At 46.0% G+C, this 24,744-nt stretch overlaps 2 protein-coding genes across 4 annotated transcripts; both read right to left on the bottom strand.

Annotated features, from left to right (window-relative positions):
- Positions 1-254: 254 nt before the first annotated feature.
- LOC120726839 (lactose-binding lectin l-2-like) lies at positions 255-2,322 on the bottom strand. Of its 2 annotated transcripts, none has more exons than XM_040020820.1 (3): positions 2,161-2,322; positions 1,324-1,761; positions 255-1,168 (listed from the first exon to the last, which is right to left on the bottom strand). In XM_040020820.1, exons 1-2 carry the CDS (start codon positions 2,246-2,248, stop codon positions 1,328-1,330), a joined length of 522 nt encoding a protein of 173 aa, XP_039876754.1. In that variant the 5' UTR covers positions 2,249-2,322; the 3' UTR covers positions 255-1,168; positions 1,324-1,327. The 2 variants fall into 2 exon arrangements, with proteins under 2 accessions (XP_039876754.1, XP_039876755.1); XM_040020821.1 differs by having other exon boundaries at positions 262-500; positions 1,475-1,761; positions 2,161-2,318.
- A 108-nt stretch (positions 2,323-2,430) lies between these two features.
- Positions 2,431-20,902, bottom strand: LOC120726840 (lactose-binding lectin l-2-like). 2 transcript variants are annotated; one of them, XM_040020823.1, is made up of 2 exons: positions 4,082-4,841; positions 2,431-3,418 (listed from the first exon to the last, which is right to left on the bottom strand). In XM_040020823.1, exons 1-2 carry the CDS (start codon positions 4,167-4,169, stop codon positions 2,985-2,987), a joined length of 522 nt encoding a protein of 173 aa, XP_039876757.1. In that variant the 5' UTR covers positions 4,170-4,841; the 3' UTR covers positions 2,431-2,984. The 2 variants fall into 2 exon arrangements, with proteins under 2 accessions (XP_039876757.1, XP_039876756.1); XM_040020822.1 differs by lacking the exon at positions 4,082-4,841 and adding an exon at positions 20,653-20,902 and having other exon boundaries at positions 2,821-3,418.
- Positions 20,903-24,744: the final 3,842 nt, after the last annotated feature.

Here is a 24,744-nt window from a genome sequence, read left to right as displayed (position 1 = left end):
CTTAGTTACTCTGTGTTTATAGTTTTTTCCATAGTTCCTTCACAGAGTGTCTTAGCCTTTTTAGTTTACACAGTGTTCTCTGTCTTCTTAGTTTTCCCAGTTTCAGTGTTTCCCTAGTGTTTTTGTTATGCCTTCAGCCACAATAAAGGCTTGCCTTATTTTGGAAACCTAGTTCTGTCTCCACCGTGTCTGCTCTTGGGTCTACCTCATTCTTCACACCGGCGCACCCCGCCGTGACAAGTGGTTGTTTCCACATTTATGAAAATCAAGGTTCGTTGAATTTTGTGACTTTTGCACAAACACACTAAAGACAGACAGCATCAACAGTGCAGGGAAAATGTAAATTTTAGTTTCTGAGTGCAGTTTATCCATACTGCACAAACAGAAGGTAAAATGGCAGAACACGGGCAGTCATTCCACTTCTTTGCATCAGTTATTTGGTTGTCCTGCATCCCAGTAGACAAAATCTACTGCACAACCATCAGACCACATCCATCTGCCTTCTTTATGGAGGTCAGTAAGGTTTTGAGGAAAAAAATAAACATTTTTATAGCACAGTCTTTAAAGGGTGTTTAAAGGATTTTATTTCTTCATCTCAGAGTGGAAGTGATTGACTGTTCATGTAAATGGACTGGTTCTTACAGAGTGCTTTACACAACTTGTTTATTCACCCAATCACACAAGCACTTTTTCCTAAGCGCTTCCTAACTGACATTAACACAGCATTCACAGTCTGATGGATGCATCAGAGAGCAACATTGGGTTAGTAATTTGCCAAAGAATATTTGGTATGCAGACTGGAGCAGAGTGGGATCAATCGACTAACATTCTGGTTAGTAGGTGGCCTGCTCTCCCACCTGAGCTACAGCCACCAAAACGCTGCCAAATGTGGAAACATGATTGTTAAAATCAATGTGTTTTGTGCAGTTGAGCCTGTGTGATTAAAAAAAATGCCCTCACTGTTTGAGAACTGCATGAAAACTTTTCTCCTGCGATAATTGAGCCAAATCGACTGATAAAAACTGTAATTAGACTTGAAGTTATTCTGGGAAGATCAATGAGGAGGTGTATTTTCTACATTCATCCTTATTTGAAATACTAACTGCGTGCTGATGAAACATGCACCCGCATGTCTGTGACACCAGTTACACGCTTGCATGTTTTCTCATAGGACCTGTAACCCCAGAGTTAAACAGTGGTGGCACTGATGATGAATTTTCATGTTTAATTGTTTTTTCCTTTTTATTTGGAGCAGTTTTAAACATCTATTAATGTGCCAAAAACGATTTGCTTCTGTACAATGCAGCGAAAAGATACATTTCAGTTTCTAAGGGCAGGTTATTTGTGTTGCACAAACAGAAGCTAAATTGAGAGAACACTGGTAATCATTCCACTTCTTTTCTTTATTCACATTAGTGTGAACACAGTGCTGATCTTTTCCATCGTTGTTTGGTTGTCCAGCACTCCAGTAGACAAAACTCACTGCACAACCATCAGACCACATCCATCTGCCTTCTTTATGGATGTCACTCAGTCCAATCCAGGTCCATCGCTCAGCATGGTCAAAGTTCTTAATTAATGATTTAACAAACTCTTCTTCCTCCTGGCTGTAGATGGACACCAGGTTGGCTCGCTGTGACACACAGTAGAGCTCTGCATCAGCCCAGCTCATGTGTGTGGCCACATATTTGTAGCAGCGGCCATTGAAGCTGTACCAGAACGGGGGGCAGTTTCCATGCAGTAGTTGAACTCTGTGGTCATCTGAAGAAGACACAGCAGTCAGAACTCGATGAAAAACAAATAACTGTTTTTGCCAGTGTGACTGACATTTTTTCTTTGATGTAACCTCTGAAGAATATCAGAAAAGCATGTCTGCACAGCTGACATGGTGAAAGTTGCAGAGAAGTAAGCTGCTCTTATTATGTTTATTAGCAGGTCTTTATCATAACTCTACAGTACAGTAGAACTTATCTGACACGGGGGGAAAAAACATCTATGTTACAATGAAACACCAAGAATTTTGTATCACTGACTGCTGAAACAGACAACAGAAAATCTTGTAGTATTTGACTAAATTGTGATTGAGATAATAAAAAAAACCCCACAAAAATAAAGTTAAATAAAGGAGGGGAAGGAAGAGTCAGAATATAGGATGGTTACCATGTTGTAGCTTCACTTCACTGCCATCAGAAGGAGACTCAGAAGGAGCACCCAGAGCCAGACTGAACAGGAAGAGGAGCAAGATCATGTTGGAGCTTTACGTCTCAACCTTTGATGAAGAGCTGCTGAAGCTTCTTTGTACAGGATTTCTGAAGAGAGGTGGAGCTGCTTTCTTTTATAGCTGCCTGAGAGGGTGTTTTCTCAGATCACTGTGATATCATTGACCAAATGGAACAAAACTCTCCACTGTAAACATCACTAACACCAGGCAGTAAAGACCATCAGATTCTAAAGAAATTAATAATTGCTGAACGACCACGTCCTCCTGGCAGACTCAGAGGAATGTGACTGTATTTGCTGTAATTCTGCATTCATGATATGATCAAAGGTCTTTTCAGCATAATGATTAAACAAACATGAAAGGTCAGAGTTGTAACAAGAAGACAGCAGCTCACAAGCTCTAGTTATGGCCTTCTCTAATAAACAAATGTAGAACAAATACTCAATGTTAAAGAGGACTCAGCACCCAGAGTCACCCAAACAACCTATTGCTGTGCAACACTTTCATTTTATCAATTTAAAGTGATCCAGAAAAACAAACAAACAAACAAATGCATGATGAAAATATCTGTTTAATATAGTATTACAGAGTCCTTAAATTTCAGTACTCCAGCCTTGCCCTTCTGTACTTCTAATATGTTTAATTAATAAACATATTAATTAGGATATATTAATATTAACATTGATAAATTTATTGTGGAGGGACGCTACATGCCAAAATAACATCAGGTTAACTGTCTAATGTTGAATTAGCATCTTGGTTTCTAAACACAAGCATTGCGTTTTACACAAACAGAGGGATAACCATGAGAGCATGGTTCGTCATTCCACTTCTTAACAGGACCAAAGTTGTTTTGCACACAGTGTTCGTTTTTTCCCAGGTTGTTTGGCTCGCCTTCAAGCCAGTTAGAAAAGCGTACCACAGAGCCATCAGACCACATCCATCTGCCCTCTCTGTGAACATCACTGAGTCCAATCCAAGAGGCTCTCTGAGCAGGATCAAAGTTCCTGATCAAGGATCTGACAAAGTTCTCTTCCCCCATGTTGTGGATAGACACCAGGTTGGCTCCCTGTGACAAACAGTGGAACTCTGCATCAGACCAGCTCATCGGTGTAGCTACATACGTATAGCAGCGGCCGTTGAAGCTCCACCAGAACGGGGGACAGTTTCCATGCTGCAGCTGCACTGCTCGGTCATCTGAAAAAGACAGAAACAAGAAGAGGAAAAAGATCATGATTTGTTTTTTAGTGACAGAAGAAACCTGATCTGTACTGCTAATATCCTAAAGGTGAGACCTGGTGTCAGGCTGCTTTTCTGTATGTACTTCAGGGAATAGAAAGAAACATTACATATTAGCTTCACTGCATCAGCTCCCTGATAAATCCAGATTAAAATTTAAAATCTTTCTCCTCACATACAAGGTATTAAATACTCAGGCTACAACTTATTTTAAGAGCAATGGAGTGCTTTGCTCTCAGACTGTTGATTTACTCGTGGTTTTGAGGGTAATTAAAAGTAGAATGGGAGGCAGAGCCTTCCGCTTTAAGCCTCCTCTAATGTGTAATCAGCCAGTTTGGATTAAGGACACAGATAATCAATAATCTACTTTTAATATTAAGCTTTTCTTTTTGATGAGGCCTAAAGTTCCACCAGTCACAGCAAATGGCTGCTCCTGTCTGAGCCTGGTTCTGCTGGAGGTTTGAAACGTGGAACCAAATTAATGCATGTATCCCCAATTATACTAACACAAATTTATCCTGAGCAAAACAAAACAAGAAACATGATAAAAGTGCACTTAAAATCTATTATTTGCTAAATAATATTAAAAAGACAAAAAAAAAATGCACAGAAAAAAGTTACCAAGTTGGAGCTTTACTTCATTTTCATCAGAAGGAGACTCAGAAGGAGCACCCAGAGCCAGACCGAGCAGGAAGAGGAGCAAGATCATGTTGGAGCTTTAAGTCTCAACCTTTGATGAGGAGCTGCTGAAGCTTCTTTGTACAGGATGCTCAGATTTCTGCAGAGAGTTGGAGCTGCTTTCTTTTATAGCTGCCTGAGAGGGTGTTTTCACTCCACTCTAAACAATAACACTAAAAATGAGCCAGAAAAATACATCAAATTCCAATTAACTGAGTTGATGTGTAATTTATGTTTATGGTACCACAAAGCTATATCAGCATAATGATTAATCAAACAGGGTCAATCAGATGTCTAACAGGAAGGACCAAATAGAAACTCCTGAGCTGCTCCAGTAAACAAAGACAGATTGAACTCTCCCCTCTCAGAAGGATCCTCTCTATGTATTCAGCCCAGACAGAGATATGTGACTCTGCTATGGCAGCCAGTAAAGTTGAAGTAAATACAAATTTTAAAATAAATTAAATAACATAATTTGGACCTTTGGTTTATAGATGGATTTTTGAATACCATCCATCTATCCATTTGCTTCTGCTCATCCTTTTCAGGGTTGTGGGGGGCGCTTGAGCCTATCCCAGCTGTCATACGGCGAGAGGCGGGGTACACCCTGGACAGGTCGCCAGTCTGTCGCAGGGCTAACACACAGAGAGAGAGACAACCATTTGCACTCACATTCCCTCCTGCATTCACACTTATGGGCAATTTGTCATGGTCCGCGGCCCGGCGTCCGGGGTGCTGTTGGGATGCCCACGCCCACGGGCGTGGCTGCTAACCCCACACCTGCATCCCATCCCAGGCGATCACCAGGTGGACTATTTAATCCTGCCCTACCTGCTGCTCCACGCCAGTCCGTAGTCGCCTCTCAGCGGTAACGTACTCCTGCGGGAAAAGCCCTTTTTGACAAATTATCCATCGGAACTAACTCTGTTTTACCCTGTGTACTCAGATCACAACTCGGCGTTTTTGCGAGCCTCCTGCCTGTCCACCTGTCCGCCTGAGATTCAGAGCACTATCAGCCTCGCCGTCTCGACCCCTTTGGAGCTCCCCCCCCCTCTGGTTCATTCAGCCCGGCTATCTCCGTAAGACGCATACTCCACCTTCCCTCGTATGCTGCCTTTTTTCCGCACCCCAGTAATCTGTTTCTCTTTTTGTTTTGCAGCTTCTCACAGCCCCGCTCTCGGTGTTCCCTGCGCGGTTCACCTCCCCAGTCCCTCAGTTTCTTCTGGTTTCACACGATTGTTTTTTCGGCTACCCTTACGGGACACCTTTAGTTATAATAAAATTTGCTTTCTTTATTCTCTCCTACCCTGGTGTGTGTGTTCTGCTTCTGGGTCCAGCTTGCGCACGGAACTTCAGTTCATGACAGTACGGACTGGCCAGTATGGACCCAGCAGATCCACTCCGCTCCGCTATTAATAAACAGGGCACTATCCTCGGTCGCTATGATCAGCAGCTCCAGTCCCTCCAAGACCGTTACCAAGAGCTCAGTAACACTCAGGATAAGCTGCAAACTAGGCCGCCCGACCCCGTGCACCGCAGTGTTTCGCCTCCGCCACTGGAACCCTTCCACGGGGAGTTAGACCTGTGTGGGGGGTTCCTTTTCCAGTGCTCCTTATTTTTCAGCCGCACGCCTCATGCTTTTCCCACGGATGCTGCTAAGATCTCCCACTTCGTGGGATTGTTACGGGGGCGTGCTCTAGCATGGGCTGAGGCTTACTTAAACTCTCACCCCATTCGTGATTGTGATTACGATGAATTCCTGGAGGAGTTCCAGGCTATGTTCTCCCCTCCGGTTTCGGAGGACGATGCCGCGCAGAAGTTGCTGGGGCTCCGTCAGGGGCGGCGCAGTATTGCGGAGTACCTAGTTGACTTCCGTACCCGAGCGGTCGCCGTAGGTTGGCCCGATTCGGCCCTCCGTGGGTTTTTTTTACGGTCATTAAACGACCAGATGAAGGACCAACTAGCGTTTCACGAGGAAACCAGATCCTTTGAAGAATTAGCATCCCTCGCCCGTAGGATCGATAGATGCTTGCGGGAGAGGGATGCCGAGCGGCGGCTTAAGCCTATGGGCTCCGTATTGCGCCCCGGGATCCGCGTTTCTCCGCCCCCGCCCCCGGCTGCGTGTGCGCGCTCTCCGTCACCTCCCCCGCCCGAACCCATGCAGATCGGACGCTCTCAGCTTTCTCCGGAGGAGAGGGAACGCCGATTTCGGGCTGGAGAATGCCTGTACTGTGGGAGGCCCGGTCACCGCATCGCTGTTTGCCCGGTCCACCTCGCAGGTGGGCAGGTGAAGACCGACCCGGTGAAGGTCAAAGCGATATTGGAATGGCCGGTTCCAGAGTCACGGAAGAAGCTTCAGAGCTTCCTGGGGTTTGCGAACTTTTATCGCCGCTTCATACGGAACTACAGCCAGGTGGCCGCGCCTCTCACCCAACTCACCTCACCCAAGGTGCCTTTCACATGGTCCCCTGAAGCCCACGCAGCCTTCGCTAAGTTGAAGCGATTGTTCACGTCCACACCCATTCTAACCCATCCTGACACTTCAAAACAGTTTATTGTTGAGGTTGACGCGTCTGATGCGGGAGTTGGGGCGGTTCTCTACCAGCGGTCCGGGCCCCTGAATAAACTCCGGCCGTGCGCCTTCTTCTCACGCCGACTCTCCCCCGTGGAGAGGAATTACGACATCGGCGACAGGGAACTCCTAGCGGTAAAACTCGCATTGGAGGAATGGCGTCACTGGCTGGAAGGGGCCGAACAGCCCTTCCTTATATGGACAGATCATAAGAACCTACTGTACCTTAGAACCGCCAAGAGGTTGAATCCACGTCAAGCTCGCTGGTCCCTGTTCTTCGCCCGCTTCAACTTCACGCTCTCCTATCGTCCCAGGTCACGGAACATCAAACCCGATGCGCTCTCCCGTCAGTATTCCCCCGACAGTGAGGCGCCCCCCCCCCCCCCCCCCCCCGCCACCATCCTACCCGCCGCCTGCGTGGTGGGCGCTCTCACCTGGGAGATTGAGGAGACCATTCGCCGAGCGCTCCCGGGGGACCCCGACCCAGGGACTGGACCGCCAGGACGGCGCTTCGTTCCCGCCGCCGCCCGGGGAGCGGTCATCCACTGGATCCACACAGCACGATTCACGTGCCACCCGGGCGTGAGCAGAACGGCGCGCCTCCTCAGCAGACACTTCTGGTGGAAATCGCTAATACGGGACGTGAGAGACTACGTGTCTGCCTGTGCCGTCTGCGCTCGTAATAAGTCATCCACTAAGCATCCCGTAGGTCAGCTCCACCCACTCACTACTCCCCACCGGCCCTGGTCTCACATCTCCCTCGACTTTGTTACCGGTCTCCCAGCCTCTTCTGGAAAGCATGTCATCCTCACCGTTGTGGACCGGTTTTCTAAGGCCGCTCACTTCATCCCACTAGCCAAGCTGCCCTCGGCTGCTGAGACTGCCCAAGCATTGATCACTGATGTTTTCAGGCTCCACGGAATTCCCCTGGACATTGTCTCCGATCGAGGTCCCCAGTTCACCTCACAAGTGTGGAGGACCTTCTGCTCCATTCTCGGCGCCAAGGTCAGTCTGAGTTCCGGTTTCCACCCGCAATCCAATGGGCAAACCGAACGTCTCAATCAGGAGCTGGAGACTATGCTGAGGTGCGTGGCTAGTCAAAACCCCTCCTCCTGGGTTACTTACCTGCCCTGGGTGGAGTACGCCCACAACTCTCTCACCTCGTCCTCCACCGGATTATCTCCTTTCGAAGCGTCCCTCGGATATCAGCCTCCACTCTTCCCAGAAGAAGACCTGACTCTCTCCGTCCCGTCGGCCTCTCATCACCTCCGGCGCTGCCAACGTGTGTGGCGCAGTGCTCGCCGCGCCCTCCTGCGTGCGAAGGAACGACATGCGCACTACGCCGATCGTCGCCGCGCCCCAGCCCCTGACTACCAGCCGGGACAAAAGGTTTGGTTGGCTGCTGGGAACATCCCGCTCCGGGGCACGTCCCGCAAACTGGCTCCCCGTTTCATCGGGCCGTACGAGGTGGACCGAGTCATCAACCCAGTGGCGGTCAGGCTCCGGCTTCCAGCCTCTCGGCGTGTACACCCCACGTTCCATGTGTCTCAACTTAAGCCGGTCCGCCTCAGCCCCCTGTGCCCTCCTTCCGAGCCCCCTCCTCCCGCCCGGCTCATCGGCGGCCATCTGGCCTATGCGGTCCGGCGGATCCTGGATGCGCGCCGGCGCGGGCGCGGCTGGCAGTATCTCGTGGATTGGGAGGGGTACGGCCCCGAGGACCGCCTCTGGGTCCCGTGCTCCTTCGTTCTGGACCCGCGTCTCATCTCTGCTTTCCATGCTTCTCTCCGCAGGCGGGGTCCCGGCCAGTCGCCTGGGGGCGACCCTTGAGGGGGGGGGTACTGTCATGGTCCGCGGCCCGGCGTCCGGGGTGCTGTTGGGATGCCCACGCCCACGGGCGTGGCTGCTAACCCCACACCTGCATCCCATCCCAGGCGATCACCAGGTGGACTATTTAATCCTGCCCTACCTGCTGCTCCACGCCAGTCCGTAGTCGCCTCTCAGCGGTAACGTACTCCTGCGGGAAAAGCCCTTTTTGACAAATTATCCATCGGAACTAACTCTGTTTTACCCTGTGTACTCAGATCACAACTCGGCGTTTTTGCGAGCCTCCTGCCTGTCCATCTGTCCGCCTGAGATTCGGAGCACTATCAGCCTCGCCGTCTCGACCCCTTTGGAGCTCCCCCCCCTCTGGTTCATTCAGCCCGGCTATCTCCGTAAGACGCATACTCCACCTTCCCTCGTATGCTGCCTTTTTTCCGCACCCCAGTAATCTGTTTCTCTTTTTGTTTTGCAGCTTCTCACAGCCCCGCTCTCGGTGTTCCCTGCGCGGTTCACCTCCCCAGTCCCTCAGTTTCTTCTGGTTTCACACGATTGTTTTTTCGGCTACCCTTACGGGACACCTTTAGTTATAATAAAATTTGCTTTCTTTATTCTCTCCTACCCTGGTGTGTGTGTTCTGCTTCTGGGTCCAGCTTGCGCACGGAACTTCGGTTCATGACACAATTTAGATTAGTCACTTAACCTATCCCCACAAACTGCATGATTGACCTGATCACATGGTTTCCCTAAGAGACCTGCCATTTTTGCAACGCAGAGAGTTTAAAGTACATGGGGGTCAGGTTGGGGAGATTGCATCTGACATTAGCTACCATGGACTGTGTAAGCAGATTGATATGTTGATCAGTAAAGATGACCTGACCCTCATTGAACTCAAAAGCTTACTACATTCACACCTGAGTGAGAAGAGTGGGAGTGAGTTATTTCAGGAATTGTTGAGCACTAAGCAACATGACAATCAAACTCCACAACAGTTCCTCTACAGGATGATTGGACTGAAGCAGAAAGTCATGTTTGCATCCAGGCAGGATAACATGGACATTGCGTATGAGACACATACGATCCAAAATGTGTTTCTACGCACCATTCATCAAGGTCTTCTACCAAAATATAGTGATATTCGTAATGAACTCAAGCCACTACTATCAGACTACAGTGTGTCAGATGAAGCCTTGATAAGGCAAGTGAACAAAGTGTCAAGTGAAGAGAGTGAGCGACAGCGAAGACTGGGATATTCCACTCAACAAAAGGTAACACATGCTCATACTGCTCAACTTGAACCTGCTAAAGACACTGAAATGACTGACTGTAAATCTAAGAGTAAGAATAAAGTCATAGAAGAGCTGGCTGCGAAGGTGGAAGCCCTGACCAAAGTGGTTGAGTCTCTCACAGCCAGTCAGGCTCGTGAACCCACTTGTCAGTGTGCACACCCAAAGCAGAAGCCCAGACAAACTGCAAAACAGTATGGCTGTCCCAAGTGTATTGAAGATGGGGCTACTTCATGCACTCATTGTTTTATCTGTGGGGAGACAGGTCACAGGGCAGTGGGATGTCTCAAACGAAGCCAACCCAGAAGCTCTAGTTGGCCTCCTGCTGATACACACACGCCCAGAACCAGTGGACAGCCAGACCCAAAATCACGAGGTATGTGCTCAGAAGAGTTTGCTCATGTCAGAAGTAGTTGGGCGACCCTTCCAACGAAAAATGCAGACACAGGGGCAAGTGAGAGAGTGGCACAGCTTGCTGGAAAAAAATGTAAAATCAAATGTTACATTCATAGCTTTGCGGTGGACTGTTTATTGGACACAGGTGCACAAGTGAGTCTCATTGATCGCCAGTGGGCAAAAATCTACCTCTCTGACCACAAACTCCGGCCACTGACAGAACTTATTGGAGATAAGGCTCTTAGTGTGCTTGGTGTTAATGGCCAGCCATTACCCTACGACGGCTGGGTGGGCGTGATGGTGAGTCTCCCAGAGAATAGTGACCCAAACTTGACTGTACAAGTCCCCTTTTTAGTAAGCAGTGTGCCCATGGACTGCCCCCTGATTGGTTTCAATGTAATTGAACAGCTGATACTGGGGCCAAATGCTAGTACAAACCTCATACCCACCATTGTGAGCCTCCTGCGCAGCGCAATGAACCTGCGCAGTGAACCTCCAGGATGACACAGCGACGGCACTGGTCAACTTCATCCAGACCAAGCTTGCCAGTGATAACGTGGTCAGCCAGAGTGTCCTAAAAGTGGGCCTGCATGATGTAGTAATCCCAGCTGGTCAAGTTAAGTATGTTAAGTGTAAAGTCTCCTCTACAGTTGACATGTCCAACCCCCTCGTGCTCTTTGAACCAACTGAGAGCAACCCACAACTGCAACAGCTTGATGTTGGCAACAGCCTCCTCACAGTTTGTGATGCCAGAGTCCCATATGTCAAAGTACCTATTGGCAACCACACTAAGCACGATGTGACCCTCACCGGCAGAGCAGCCCTTGGAACTATTGAACCAATAGCAGGAGTCGTACAAACTGACTTACCAAACCTCAATGAGCCCAAAGTGACTCAAGATGTCGACCCTGATGTATCTCAAATACCCCAGCAGTGCGGTGAAGATCAAGCAACACAGGAATGGGATCCACCTGTTGATGTTAGCCACCTGACTGAAGACCAACAAACTGTTGCCAAGAAAATGTTAAGGGAAGAGTCAGGGGCTTTTGCACGTGATGAGAATGACATGGGGTGCATTCCCAGCTTGGAAATGACAATAACACTCAAAGACACAACCCCAATTCAGAAATCGTACACCTCAATTCCAAAACCCCTCTATAAGGAGGTTAAAGAGTATATTGAGGACCTCTTAGCAAGAGGATGGATTGTAAAGTCTAGATCCCCTTACTCTGCGCCAATAGTTTGCGTGCGGAAAAAGGATGGCTCCCTAAGGCTCTGTATCGACTACCGTCTCCTGAACCAGCGCACAGTACCTGATCGCCATCCATTACCAAGAATCCAGGACCTCATTGACACCTTAGGGGGTTACAACTGGTTCTCCATTTTGGACCAGGGAAAAGCCTATCACCAGGGCTTTATAGCAGAAGGATCCCGCCATCTGACTGCATTCATCACCCCCTGGGGCCTTTATGAATGGGTGCGAATTCCCTTCGGTCTTACCAACGCACCTGCTGCATTCCAACGCAGTATGGAAGAAATGCTGGCTCCCCTTCAGGATGAGTGCTGCATCCCATACTTGGATGACATCTTGTGCTACGCCAAAACTTTTGAGGAACATGTGGAAGAGCTGAGGAAAGTCTTGAGAGCCCTGCAGAACTACGGAGTCAAACTCCGGCCGACAAAATGTGACCTATTTAAAAGAGAAGTGAGGTATGTTGGGCGCTTAGTGTCAGCTGAAGGAGTATGCATTGATCCAAAAGATCTCGAGGCAGTGTACGCCCTGAAAAAGGAGACACCTGCCACAGTGGGAGATGTGAGGAGGATCGCTGGGTTCCTGAGTTACTATCGCTCATATATCCAGGATTTTTCGAGAATAGCAAAACCCATCTATGAGCTTTTGCAACCCAAGAAAACCAAAGAGGAGCATCTTCTGGGGAAGGTTACAGGACAGAAGGGGAAAGGTGCACAGTTACCATCCAAAACACCAGTTGAGTGGACCGAGAAGCACCAGGGTGCCCTGTGTAAGTTGATTGATATGTTGGTAAACCCCCCTGTACTTGCCTACCCGGATTTTGAGCTTCCCTTCGTCCTTCATACAGACGCATCTGATAAAGGACTTGGGGCCGTTCTCTACCAACATCAGAATGGGAAGCTAAGAGTGATTGGATACGGCTCCCGAACACTGACACCGGCTGAAAAGAATTACAGACTCCACTCGGGTAAGCTTGAGTTTCTCGCCCTCAAGTGGGCTGTCTGCGAGAAGTTCAGGGATTACTTGTTCTATTACTTCGATCATACTCACTGCCGTGTATATACCCCCCGACGCTAATGCTAGGTTGGCCATGAAAGAACTTTCTGCAGCCATTAACAAACACCAGAATAAACACCCCGAGGCTGCTTTTATTGTTGCTGGCGACTTCAACCACACCAACTTAAAGACAGTCCTCCCCAGATTCCACCAACATGTCTCCTGCCACACCAGAGGAGACAAGACTTTAGACCATGTGTATTCCAACCTGGCTGGAGCCTACAAAGCCACACCCCTCCCCCACATTGGACAATCGGACCATCTCTCCCTGTTCCTCACACCTAGGTATTCACCACTCATCCAACGTGTGAAACCTGCTGTGAGGACAATTAAAGTGTGGCCAGAGGGGACAGACGCAGTGCTCCAGGACAGATTTAAAAACACAGACTGGAATATGTTCACCCACACAGACCTGGACCAGTACGCCTCATCTGTACTGGATTACATCTCCGAAACCACAGACAGTGTCACCACCCAGAAACGGATCACCATGTACCCCAACCAGAAGCCTTGGATGAACCGGGATGTTCGTCTCCTCCTGAAGGCCCGCAACACTGCCTTTAGGTCAGGAGATGCACACGCCTACAGCACAGCCAGGGCTAATCTAAAGAAGGGCATCAAAAAAGCCAAACACCATTACAAAAAGAAGGTAGAAGAACACTTCTCCAACTCCAACCCCCGACGCATGTGGCAAGGACTCCAGACCATTACAGACTACAGGACCACCAAACCCTCCCCCGCATCCTCTGATGTCTCCTTCCTCAACGAGCTCAACAAATTTTATGCTCGTTTTGAGCGAGGGAACCCCACAACCACAACCAAAGCAGACATGACGCCAGACCACCAACCTCTGACTCTCTCCCCCACCGATGTAGGAGCGGTGCTGAGCAGGATCAATGTCCACAAGGCTGCAGGCCCTGATGGCATCCCCGGGCGTGTTCTCAGAGCGTGTTCTGGTGAGCTTGCAGGAGTGCTCACAGACATATTCAATCTGTCCTTGGCCCACGCTGTGGTACCGGCCTGCTTCAAATCCACCTCCATCGTCCCGATACCCAAAAACTCCAACCCATCTTGCCTCAATGATTACCGCCCAGTAGCACTCACCCCCATCATCACTAAGTGCTTAGAGCAGCTGGTCCTAGCACACTTCAAATCCTGTCTCCCCCCCACCCTGGACCCCCACCAATTCGCATACCGCCAGAACAGGAGCACAGAGGATGCAGTCTCCATCGCACTGCACTCTGTCCTCTCACACGTGGACAACAACAACACCTACGCCAGAATGCTGTTTATAGACTTCAGTTCAGCGTTCAATACAATCCACCCCTCACAACTCATCAGGAAACTGACAGACCTGGGCATCAATTCCCTCATCTGCAAATGGTTACTGGACTTCCTGACCAACCGCCCCCAACATGTCCGGCTGGATAACCGCTGCTCATCTACAATCACGATGAACACCGGTGTACCACAAGGCTGTGTGATGAGCCCTTTCCTCTACTCCCTCTTCACCCACGACTGCAGACCTGCTGATGGTTCCAACACCATCATTAAGTTTGCAGATGACACCACGGTGATTGGCCTCATCAGTGACAACGATGAGGCCGCCTACAGGGAGGAGGTGGATCGTCTGGCTGAGTGGTGCGACACAAACAACCTGCTGCTTAACACCGAGAAGACCAAGGAGCTCATCGTGGACTACAGGAGGAATGCTGACCCACATCCACCCATCCACATTAAGGGGACGGCTGTGGAGCGTGTGAGCAGCTTCAAGTTCCTGGGAGTCCACATCTCCGAGGATCTCGTCTGGACGACCAACTGCTCCAAGCTGGTCAAGAAGGCTCACCAGCGCCTCTTCTTCTTGAGGACTCTGAGGAAGAACCACCTGTCCTCAGACATCCTGGTGAACTTCTATCGCTGCACCATCAAGAGCATCCTGACCAACTGTATAACAGTCTGGTATGGGAACTGCTCTGCCTCGGACCGGAAGGCGTTGCAGAGGGTCGTGAAAACTGCCCAGCGCATCGCCGGAGCACCACTTCCTGCCATAAAAGACATCTACAGGAAGCGGTGTCTGAAAAGGGCTGGGAAAATCATCAAAGACCCCAGTCACCCATCACATGGACTCTTCACCCTCCTGCCCTCTGGGAGGCGCCACAGGAGCCTCCAGACTAAGACCACCAGGTACCGGAACAGCTTCTTCCCCACAGCTGTCAGACTCCTGAACTCTGCCTCCTGACATCTGACCCACGTTAAACTCATGGACTGAACATACACACACCCACAATGGACAACTGTACCCTCAAACACACAATAATAACATGGACTGAACCACCACTCACAACCACTAGCACTTTATATAGCCTCTGTAGAAACTATCTACACCCTCACTTATCTTAACTGCACTACTGTATAGCTCTGTGTAAATAATCATTCTGTACATTCGATAATCTTTAATCCTACAACTGTTTACAACTTGCATAGTTCCCATTTCTGTATAGCTGTATATCTCAGATTCTGTAAAGTTATTTATTTCATATTCTGTATAGTTTTTCATATTTATATCCTGTTCATAGCCTGTACATAGCTTGTACTCACTACAGCCTGTACATACTTATAGTTATAGAATATTCACAACATACTTCATACCGTGTACATTATAACATACCATAATAGACCCATTTCTGTAATATACTCACATATCTATATTATTGCTAATATATATTGTAATATATCTATATCACTAAAGCACTTCTGGATGGATGCAAACTGCATTTCGTTGCCCTGTACCTGTGCATGTGCAATGACAATAAAGTTGAATTCTATTCTATTCTATGCCCCGTATTTTACCATCTACACAGACAACAATCCCTTAACTTATGTCATAAGTACTGCCAAGTTGAATGTGGTTGGGTTCAGATGGGTGGGAGAGCTATCAGATTTCAGGTTTGATATAAGGTATGTTGACGCAGACACCCTGTCGAGGAGTCCCCTTGACATTGACAGATACGTCACTGAATGTACAAAAGAGCTCTCCAAAGAAGCTGTTGCCGCTACTTGGGAGGGATGTGGAGCAGGAAAGCATGGAGATGTCGCATGGATCGCTGCTCTGGCTCTAGCACAAGGTGACCAGCTTGAACCAGTAATCCAAGAAATGGTCACGCCCATCAATTTGGATGAACTACAAAGGGCTCAAAGAGCAGACCCTGCGATAGGTGAGATCATGAAAATGAAAGACTCAGATCAAAAGCTGACAGATGACATGAGACGGAATGTGAGAGGTCCTGCAAGGAAAATGATGCATGAGTGGACAAAGCTGAGCTTAGAAGATGGAGTTCTGTACCGTAAGACTGCAGAAAAACGCCAACTAGTCTTACCAGCTAGCTTCAAATCCCTGGTCCTGAAACATCTGCATGATGACATGGGACATGTCGGGGTAGAAAGAGTTCTTAGCCTGGCGAGGCAACGGTTCTACTGGCCATACATGAGGCGAGACATCGAAGCCTATGTCACCCGGCAGTGCCCGTGCATCAAACAGAAGAAACCGGTGACACATGTCCGAGCTCCCATGTCCAGCATTACCACAAGCTCACCAATGGAATTGGTTTCAGTCGATTACCTCCACTTAGAGCCAAGCAGGGGCGGATATCAGTATATCCTAGTTGTGGTAGACCACTTTACTAGGTATGCCCAGGCCTATCCAACCCGCAACAAGACTGGCAAAACTGCAGCTGAAAGGATTTTCAGTGATTATATCCCCAGATTTGGCTACCCTTTAAGGCTGCACCATGATCAGGGACGGGAGTTCGAGAACAAGCTCTTCCGGACTCTGCAACAGTTGAGCAATGTGGGGCACGCTCGAACAACTCCGTACCACCCTCAGGGCAACCCAGCTGAACGCTTTAATCGTACCATCTTGCAGATGCTGAGGACCCTGAGTGAAGAAAAAAAAAAGAAAGATGGAGAGAATATCTCCCACAGATGGTTCATGCGTACAATTGCACGCGCCATGAAGCAACAGGTTACTCACCATTCTTTCTGCTTTTTGGTCGACATCCATGAATGCCAGTAGACCTCCTGTTCAAGTTGGTTACTGATGGAGAGCCACAAACTGCAAGAGGTTATGCTGAGAAATGGAAAGAACGAATGACTGAAGCTTACAGGATTGCATGTGGAAACAGCCAAAAGTCAAGTGATCGTGGGAAGAAACACTATGACCGGCACTTGAAAGGAGTGGTACTCCAACCTGGAGACAGAGTACTAGTGCGGAACCTGACTGAGAGGGGTGGTCCTGGCACGTTAAGGTCCTACTGGGAGAACACCATTTATGTGGTGAAGGAACAGATCAATGACAGCCCAGTGTACAGAGTGACCTCAGAGGCAAAGGGGAAGAAAGTGCGTGTTCTACATCGCAATCTATTGCATCTTGTCAATGGCTTCCTGTGGACTTGCCTGCTGTAAATAAGGGGGACGGGCCATCCGCCGTCAAGAAAAAGAAACCAAAACCAGCTCGCTCAAAGAGAGACAGAGTTTCAACCCCACTCTGACACAAGCTCTGATGACGATGAGAGTTCAATGTATTATGAGTTGAGGTATGATTTGAGGAGTGGGAACAAAGAGGATGCTCTACATACCTGGAACCATACTGTTGGACCCTCAAGGGGAACAGGTGAGTTCAGCAGAGTGGTTAACTGTGACGCACCTCAGCCAACAGAAGCAACAGTATTGGGGGAACCAGAAGCAACAGATGAATTGAGGGAAACAGGAACGGAACAAGATGGTGGACACCAAAGCACTGAACTTGACAATGACATGGGAGAGGAGGAACATGAGAGGGTACGGGAATCAGGAGTCACTGAAGTGCCTTTCACAGTTGACGAAGGAGAAGTTGGACTGCCGCTTTCAGTAAGGGCACAGTATACACCTAACGGGACCCCGCCGACTAATGAATCAGTTCTAAGAAGGTCTACTAGAGAACGACGGCCTGTTACACATTTCACATATGACACCCTTGGCCAGCCCTCTCTCCGGGTGCATCCATCAGTCAGTTGTGCTGAAGTGCATGAGTCACCAAACACAACACACTACACCATGCCACCATATCCCCTGTTACCTTACTTCCCCCTGGTGTCATATCGCATTCCAACATCTCACTGTGCACACCCAGGCACCCTCCCTCTATATTATAACTGTCCAATCTATACATGTTAGTACACAAGGAATGTGGGTATGTGGGAAGGGGATGTGATTTGAGTTGTTTGAATAATGAGTATAATGAGTTTTAAAGGGTAAGAGGTTAAATGTCAGGAGCCATTTTCTTTTTGTTGGGGAGTGTGTGACGCCCACAAGTGTATGGTCACAATTGTAATTTTGTTGTGAATTGTTTTTGATGTAAAAGACCTGATTTTATGGTGGTATTGCACTTTTCATTTAGCGTTATGGACAATGTAATTGCGTGGCATTGCCACAAGGGGGAGATAGTGGGGAGTGCGATAGGCCGTTGCAACGCGTCTCTGCCTCAGACGAGGAAGAGCCTGCAGACCGAACGTAACTGATGTCTCCTGTCTCTGCTTTTCTGTTAAAAAGTTTAAAAACAGACCCCATTGAAGGCCTGTAACATCTACGCAGTAATTATAGTAATAGTAGTAAGTACACTAATAATGTTTTCATGCATTCAGATTGATACACACCTGTTGGATATGTGTGATATTTATCATGATATCAAACCAGCTGTTAAATCCTTGTCACAAAAGCTACATGTCATTAGAAAACTCTGGAATCATGACATTGAGCAGTTTATAAAAGTATTTTTGGTCACATCTTATTAATATTAATCCAAATAATTGCAGTATCAAAAAAAGACCTGAGCTACAACAGAGAGTATTGGCGACTGTCAAGCCTTTGAGTCGCCGAGCAGCTGAATAGGGGAATAATGTTGACGCGCCCGCTGTTTAAAACATTAGTCAAAGTTCCAAGTTAAAACTCCTTTATTTGTTATCAAATCCTTAAAATCCGTAGAAAAACAGTGATCAAAAACATTCCAAGCTTGAGCGGTCAGCAAAAGTCGACTTCCCCCATCACCCACTCATTCACAAAATTTCCCTCGGGCCGTGAACAGGTGATATAGCAATCACTATTACTATTACAGACACCACGTAACCCAAAGCTACGCCTATCCACAACAGAGAGGATGATTAATGTAGCTTTGTTTTTGGCAACAACAATAATATCCAGTCAGCCTCCCCCCTCCTTATTTCATGATTTGGTTTGGTCCAGGTGCACACGCTCCCAGCTGATGCTGAGCCTAGAACTGGACCTCAGCAGGAGAAAGAGACAGTAGGATGGGTCCAGTATAAGTAAGCTCTGCTTTTCAAAAAAGAAAAGCAAAACAGGTGGAAATTAAACTCATAGTGAAGTCCATATGAATGAAACTGCTTTTCTTTCCTAGTGTTTGTTAGCTTACTTCATTTCTAACAAAAGCCTCAGGACAGACATATTATTTATTTATGAGATCATCGTTCAACTTTTAGTCTTTTTTTTGCAAAACTGATTTAAGTGTGTTTGGGTAAAATTATCCACAACTCAAAGACATCACTTAACTACTTATTGACACGTGTTGAGCTCTGGCCTTTTCCAGAGAACTTCACTGTTTGTTTGACTGAGTATTTATTGTTTTATTATATTATAAAATGACATCATCAGCAAAATGCTTAACAGAATAGGTTACTATATCAGGAAGAGGAAATAGAAGCGTGCGATCATTCTCAGTAAACAAATCCAAAACAAACCCTGTGCACACTTTTTATTGCAGTGAACACATATAAATGAAGTGATTGTGGCCGGCCTGTTCAGAGTCAATAAAAAAGAAAGACTGTCTATGTAACTGTTAGAGTTATACACTTAATCACTCTATACATGTCTATACGCTAAGTTATACAATTAATCTTTAATTTTTGTTTTTACTTTGCCACTTTATTTACAGCTTGTACAAATGTTTAAATGCCCTTGTGTCTATTACATTTTTTAAAGAAACCAAACTAAACAAAAAGATTGCAGTAAATAGACTTTTAAACTAAAGCAGACTAACTGCTTGCTGATGAAACATGCACCCGCATGTCTGTGACACCAGTTACACGCTTGCATGTTTTCTCATAGGACCTGTAACCCCAGAGTTGATGAATTTTCATGTTTAATTGTTTTTTCCTTTTTATTTGGAGCAGTTTTAAACATCTATTAATGGGCCAAAAACGATTTGCTTCTGTACAATGCAGCGAAAAGATACATTTCAGTTTCTAAGGGCAGGTTATTTGTGTTGCACAAACAGAAGCTAAATTGAGAGAACACTGGTGATCATTCCATTTCTTTACTTCACGCACGTTAGTGTGAACACAGTGCTCTTTTGTTCCACTGTTGTTTGGCTCGCTAGTATCCCAGTAGACAAAACTCACTGCACAACCATCAGACCACATCCATCTGCCTTCTTTATGGATGTCACTCAGTCCAATCCAGGTCCATCGCTCAGCATGGTCAAAGTTCTTAATTAATGATTTAACAAACTCCTCTTCCTCCTGGCTGTGGATAGACACCAGGTTGGCTCGCTGTGACACACAGTAGAGCTCTGCATCAGCCCAGCTCATGTGTGTGGCCACATATTTGTAGCAGCGGCCATTGAAGCTGTACCAGAACGGGGGACAGTTTCCATGCAGTAGTTGAACTCTGTGGTCATCTGAAGAAGACACAGCAGTCAGAACTCGATGAAAAACAAATAACTGTTTTTGCCAGTGTGACTGACATTTTTTCTTTGATGTAACCTCTGAAGAATATCAGAAAAGCATGTCTGCACAGCTGACATGGTGAAAGTTAAAGAAATGCAGAGAAATAAGCTGCTCTTATTATGTTTATTAGCAGGTCTTTATCATAACTCTACAGTATAGTAGAACTTATCTGAAACGGGGGGGAAAAAAATCTATGTTACAATGAAACACCAAGAATTTTGTATCACTGACTGCTGAAACAGACAACAGAAAATCTTGGAGTATTTGACTAAATTGTGATTGAGATAATAAAAAAAACCCCCACAAAAATAAAGTTAAATAAAGGAGGGGAAGGAAGAGTCAGAATATAGGATGGTTACCATGTTGTAGCTTCACTTCACTGCCATCAGAAGGAGACTCAGAAGGAGCACCCAGAGCCAGACTGAACAGGAAGAGGAGCAAGATCATGTTGGAGCTTTAAGTCTCAACCTTTGATGAAGAGCTGCTGAAGCTTCTTTGTACAGGATTTCTGAAGAGAGGTGGAGCTGCTTTCTTTTATATCTGCCTGAGAGGGTGTTTTCACCGATCACTGTGATATCATTGGCCAAATGGAATAAAACTCTCCACAGTAAACATCACTAACACCAGGCAGTAAACACCATCAGATTCTAAAGAAATTAATAATTGCTGAACAGCCTCGTCCTCCTGGCAGACTCAGAAGAACGTGACTGTTTTTGTAGTAATAGGATAATAATATACAAAGGCAGAACAAATTCTCAACATTAAAGAGGACTCAGCATCCAGAGCCACCCAAAAAAGAAGAGGAGCAAGATCATGTTGGAGCTTTAAGTCTCAAAGATGATGAGGAGCTGCTGAAGCTTCTTCCTACAGGATGTTCAGATTCCTGCAGAGAGTTGGAGCTGCTTTCTTTTATAGCTGCCTGAGAGGGTGTTTTCACTGCTGGTGTGACATCACTGGCCAAACGGCTCAAAACTCTTAACTATACACAATATTTAACATAAGCCAGAAAAAAACATCAAATTTCCAACACATGAAGAAATGTTGTTTGTTTTTTGATGTGTTATTTATATTTATTGTGTCATAAAGGCGTTATCAGCATAATGACTAATCAAACAGGACAGGTCAGTGCTCTAACAGGTAAAAACTCCTGAGTTGGTCCATTAAACAAAGACAGAATGAACTCCACACAATCAATTTGGTGACCTGCAGAGAAAGGCTGAATTCAACAAGATATGAGCAGATGCTTTACAAACTAATTTCCTTGAGAGCCTAAAGCTGGTATAAAAAGTAAATTGGTGAGTTGAACTAATCAGTTTCATTACTTTAAATATAAATTCATGTCTCTTACCCTTGATGTATATCCTAACATTGACCATGAACACCACAGCCTGCAGTGGAGCAGACCAGCACAGTTCATCACTAAAAATAACACATGTTTCTACAGTTTGTTTTTCAAGACATTTCAGAAGAACATAGTTCAGCAGCACATCATGTTCAGATAAGCGAGCCGTCAGATGTCTTTATTTTCTTGTTACTTATAAAGTGTCTCTGTCAGTGGACTCAACACCAGGCTGCAGTACACAACAAAATTAACTCATTCCCAGTAATACACATTCATCTGTCTATCAGACTGAGTTGCTCATTAACTGAAGGAACCAGAACACAGTTCTGGATCGTTCCAACCCAAATAGTGCAGATTAAAAGTATTTTTCAGTTTCTAAGGGCAGTTTATCCGTGTTGCACAAACAGAAGCTAAATTGAGAGAACACTGGTAATCATTCCACTTCTTTAAGTTTGAATAGTTAGTGTGACCACAGTGTTCATTTGTTCCTGCGTTGTCTGGTTGTCCTGCATGCCAGTAGACGAAACTCACTGCACAACCATCAGACCACATCCATCTGCCTTCTTTATGGAGGTCACTCAGTCCAATCCAGGTGCGTCCCTCAGCATGGTCAAAGTTCTCAATCAAAGATTTAACAAACTCTTCTTCCTCCTGGCTGTGGATAGACACCAGGTTGGCTCGCTGTGACACACAGTAGAGCTCTGCATCAGCCCAGCTCATGTGTGTGGCCACATATTTGTAGCAGCGGCCATTGAAGCTGTACCAGAACATCGGACAGCTTTCTTGCAGTAGTTGAACTCTGTGGTCATCTGAAGAAGACACAGCAGTCAGAACTTGATGAAAAAGCAGGAATGAAAGGGATCAGGTTTTTGTCAGTGTCACAGACTTTTTTCTTTGGGATTCTTCAGAGACGGCACATCAGACAAGCATGTCTGCACAGTTGACACTGTGAAAGTTAAAGCATGCAGAGAAGTAAGCTGCTCTTATTGTGTTTACCAGCAAGTATTTATCATAACTCTGTGGTATAGTAAAACTAGTGCTGTCAGCGTTAATCTCATTAAAATGACTTTAACGCGTAGCCGCATCAACGCGGGAAGGTGCAAGGTGTCAAAGCCTTAGCACGGTTAGCTCGTTAATGCATTAGTGCCGTCCAGCCCCACGGACAGGGCGATCCGTGATAACTTGCTAACAGAGATTTGCCGCGTTAAAGCGGTTATGGCTTTAACGTCACTTTAACGAGATTAACAAGAGTAGAACCCATCTGATATTGGGAATTTTGTAGAATTTTGTATCATTGACTCTGCTTAAATAGAGACATCAGAAATATGCACAACATGTTCTCGAAGTGAAATAAAAAAGACATAAATAAAGGGAAAAGTAGAGAAAAGAGCAGTCAGAATATGAGACAGTTACCAGGTTGGAGCTTCACTTCATTTTCATCAGACGGAGACTCAGAAGGAGCACCCAGAGCCAGACCGAACAAGAAGAGGAGCAAGATCATGTTGGAGCTTTAAGTCTCAAAGTGTGATGAGGAGCTGCTGAAGCTTCTTTGTACAGGATGTTCAGATTTCTGCAGAGTTGAAGCTGCTTTCTTTTATAGCTGAGTGAGAGCGAGATTTCACTGCTGGTGTGACATCATTGGCCACATGGACCAAAGTTTTCCACTGTACACAATAACAATAAACAAAAGCCAGAAAAAACATCACATGCCAAAAAGTTAATAGTTGTTGAACAGTCACGTTTTCTTGGTACTTCCAGGAGAACGTGACTGTTTTTGATGTAATTCTATATTTATGGTTTGTTCAAAGGCCTTTTCAGCATAATGATTAAAGAAAGAGGACAGTTGTAACAGGAAGGGGCAAGCAGAGCTGCTCTCATAAATAAAGACAGAACATTCACACACGCTCATACTTCAGTTGATGCATAAGGCAGCAACTTGGGGTTATTATGTTGGCCAAGGATATTTAGCACGTGGACTGGAGCAGCCAGGGATCAAACTAGACCCTTCCAATTAGTAAATCAACACCTGCTCCACCACCTGAGCTACAGCCACCCAAAGTGGCTATATATGTATATAAAATTCCCACTTGCCCCTGTTATGTCCGACTGTTATCTGCTGACCTGCACTTTTCTAATGTTCACGGCTCTTTGTGAATTTAGCCAACTGAATTCAACAAGATATAAACAGATATTTCTCAAACTAATTTCCTTGAGACCATAAAGCTGGTATAAAAGGTAATTTGGTGAGTTGAACTAATCAGTATCATCACTTTAAATATAAATTCATATCTTTTACCCTTGATGTATATCCTAACATTGATCATGAACACCACAGCCTGCAGTGGAGCAGCCCAGCACAGTTCATCACTATAAACTAGCTTAGCTTGAATAAAACTGCCTGTTATAGTATTTTCATGCAACCTCTGAATAATAAAAAAAAAGATATAAAGATATAAAAGATATTTAAAAAAAGATATGTTTCTTCAGTTTGTTTTTCAAGCCACTTCAGAAGAACATAGTTCTGCAGCACATCATGTACAGATAAGCGAGCCGTCAGATGTCTTATTTTCTTCTTACCAAGCTTTGTCTCTGTCAGTGGACTCAACACCAGGCTGCAGTACACAATAAATTAACTAAATCCTAGTAATACACAAAGCTTTCTGTTGGACACAATAAATCAAAACAGAAGACAAAGAAAATCATGAGATGCCAAAGAATTTAATAGTTTTTAAGCAGTAACATTTTCTTTGGACTTCCAGGAGAACGTGGCTGTTTTTGCTGTAATTGTATATTTATGGTATGATCAAAGGCCTTTACAGCATAATGATTAAACAAACAGGAAAGGTTACAGTAACAGAAAGAGACAAATAGATATGCTCTAGTAAACACAGAGCGAGCTAATTCCCTGCATTAAAGAGCATTAGCTCTCATTCTCTTTAAGTTTTTCTATAAAATTTAATAAGGAAGAGCTTTGTTCTTTCCTTCGGAGGCGATTTTAGGTTCAAACTTTTAGGGGGGTCAGCCACAAATGATAATCTCATGCATACAGTGCTGAATAATTAATATTAATGGAATATGCTGTTTGTCGTCACCCCTTTTCACATTTGCA

Source organism: Simochromis diagramma, unplaced genomic scaffold, assembly GCF_900408965.1.
Source record: "Simochromis diagramma unplaced genomic scaffold, fSimDia1.1 OVJJ01000753.1, whole genome shotgun sequence".
Taxonomy (NCBI): domain Eukaryota; kingdom Metazoa; phylum Chordata; class Actinopteri; order Cichliformes; family Cichlidae; genus Simochromis; species Simochromis diagramma.
Note: the sequence above shows the minus strand (reverse complement) of the source record. Positions and strands in the feature narration are given on the sequence as shown.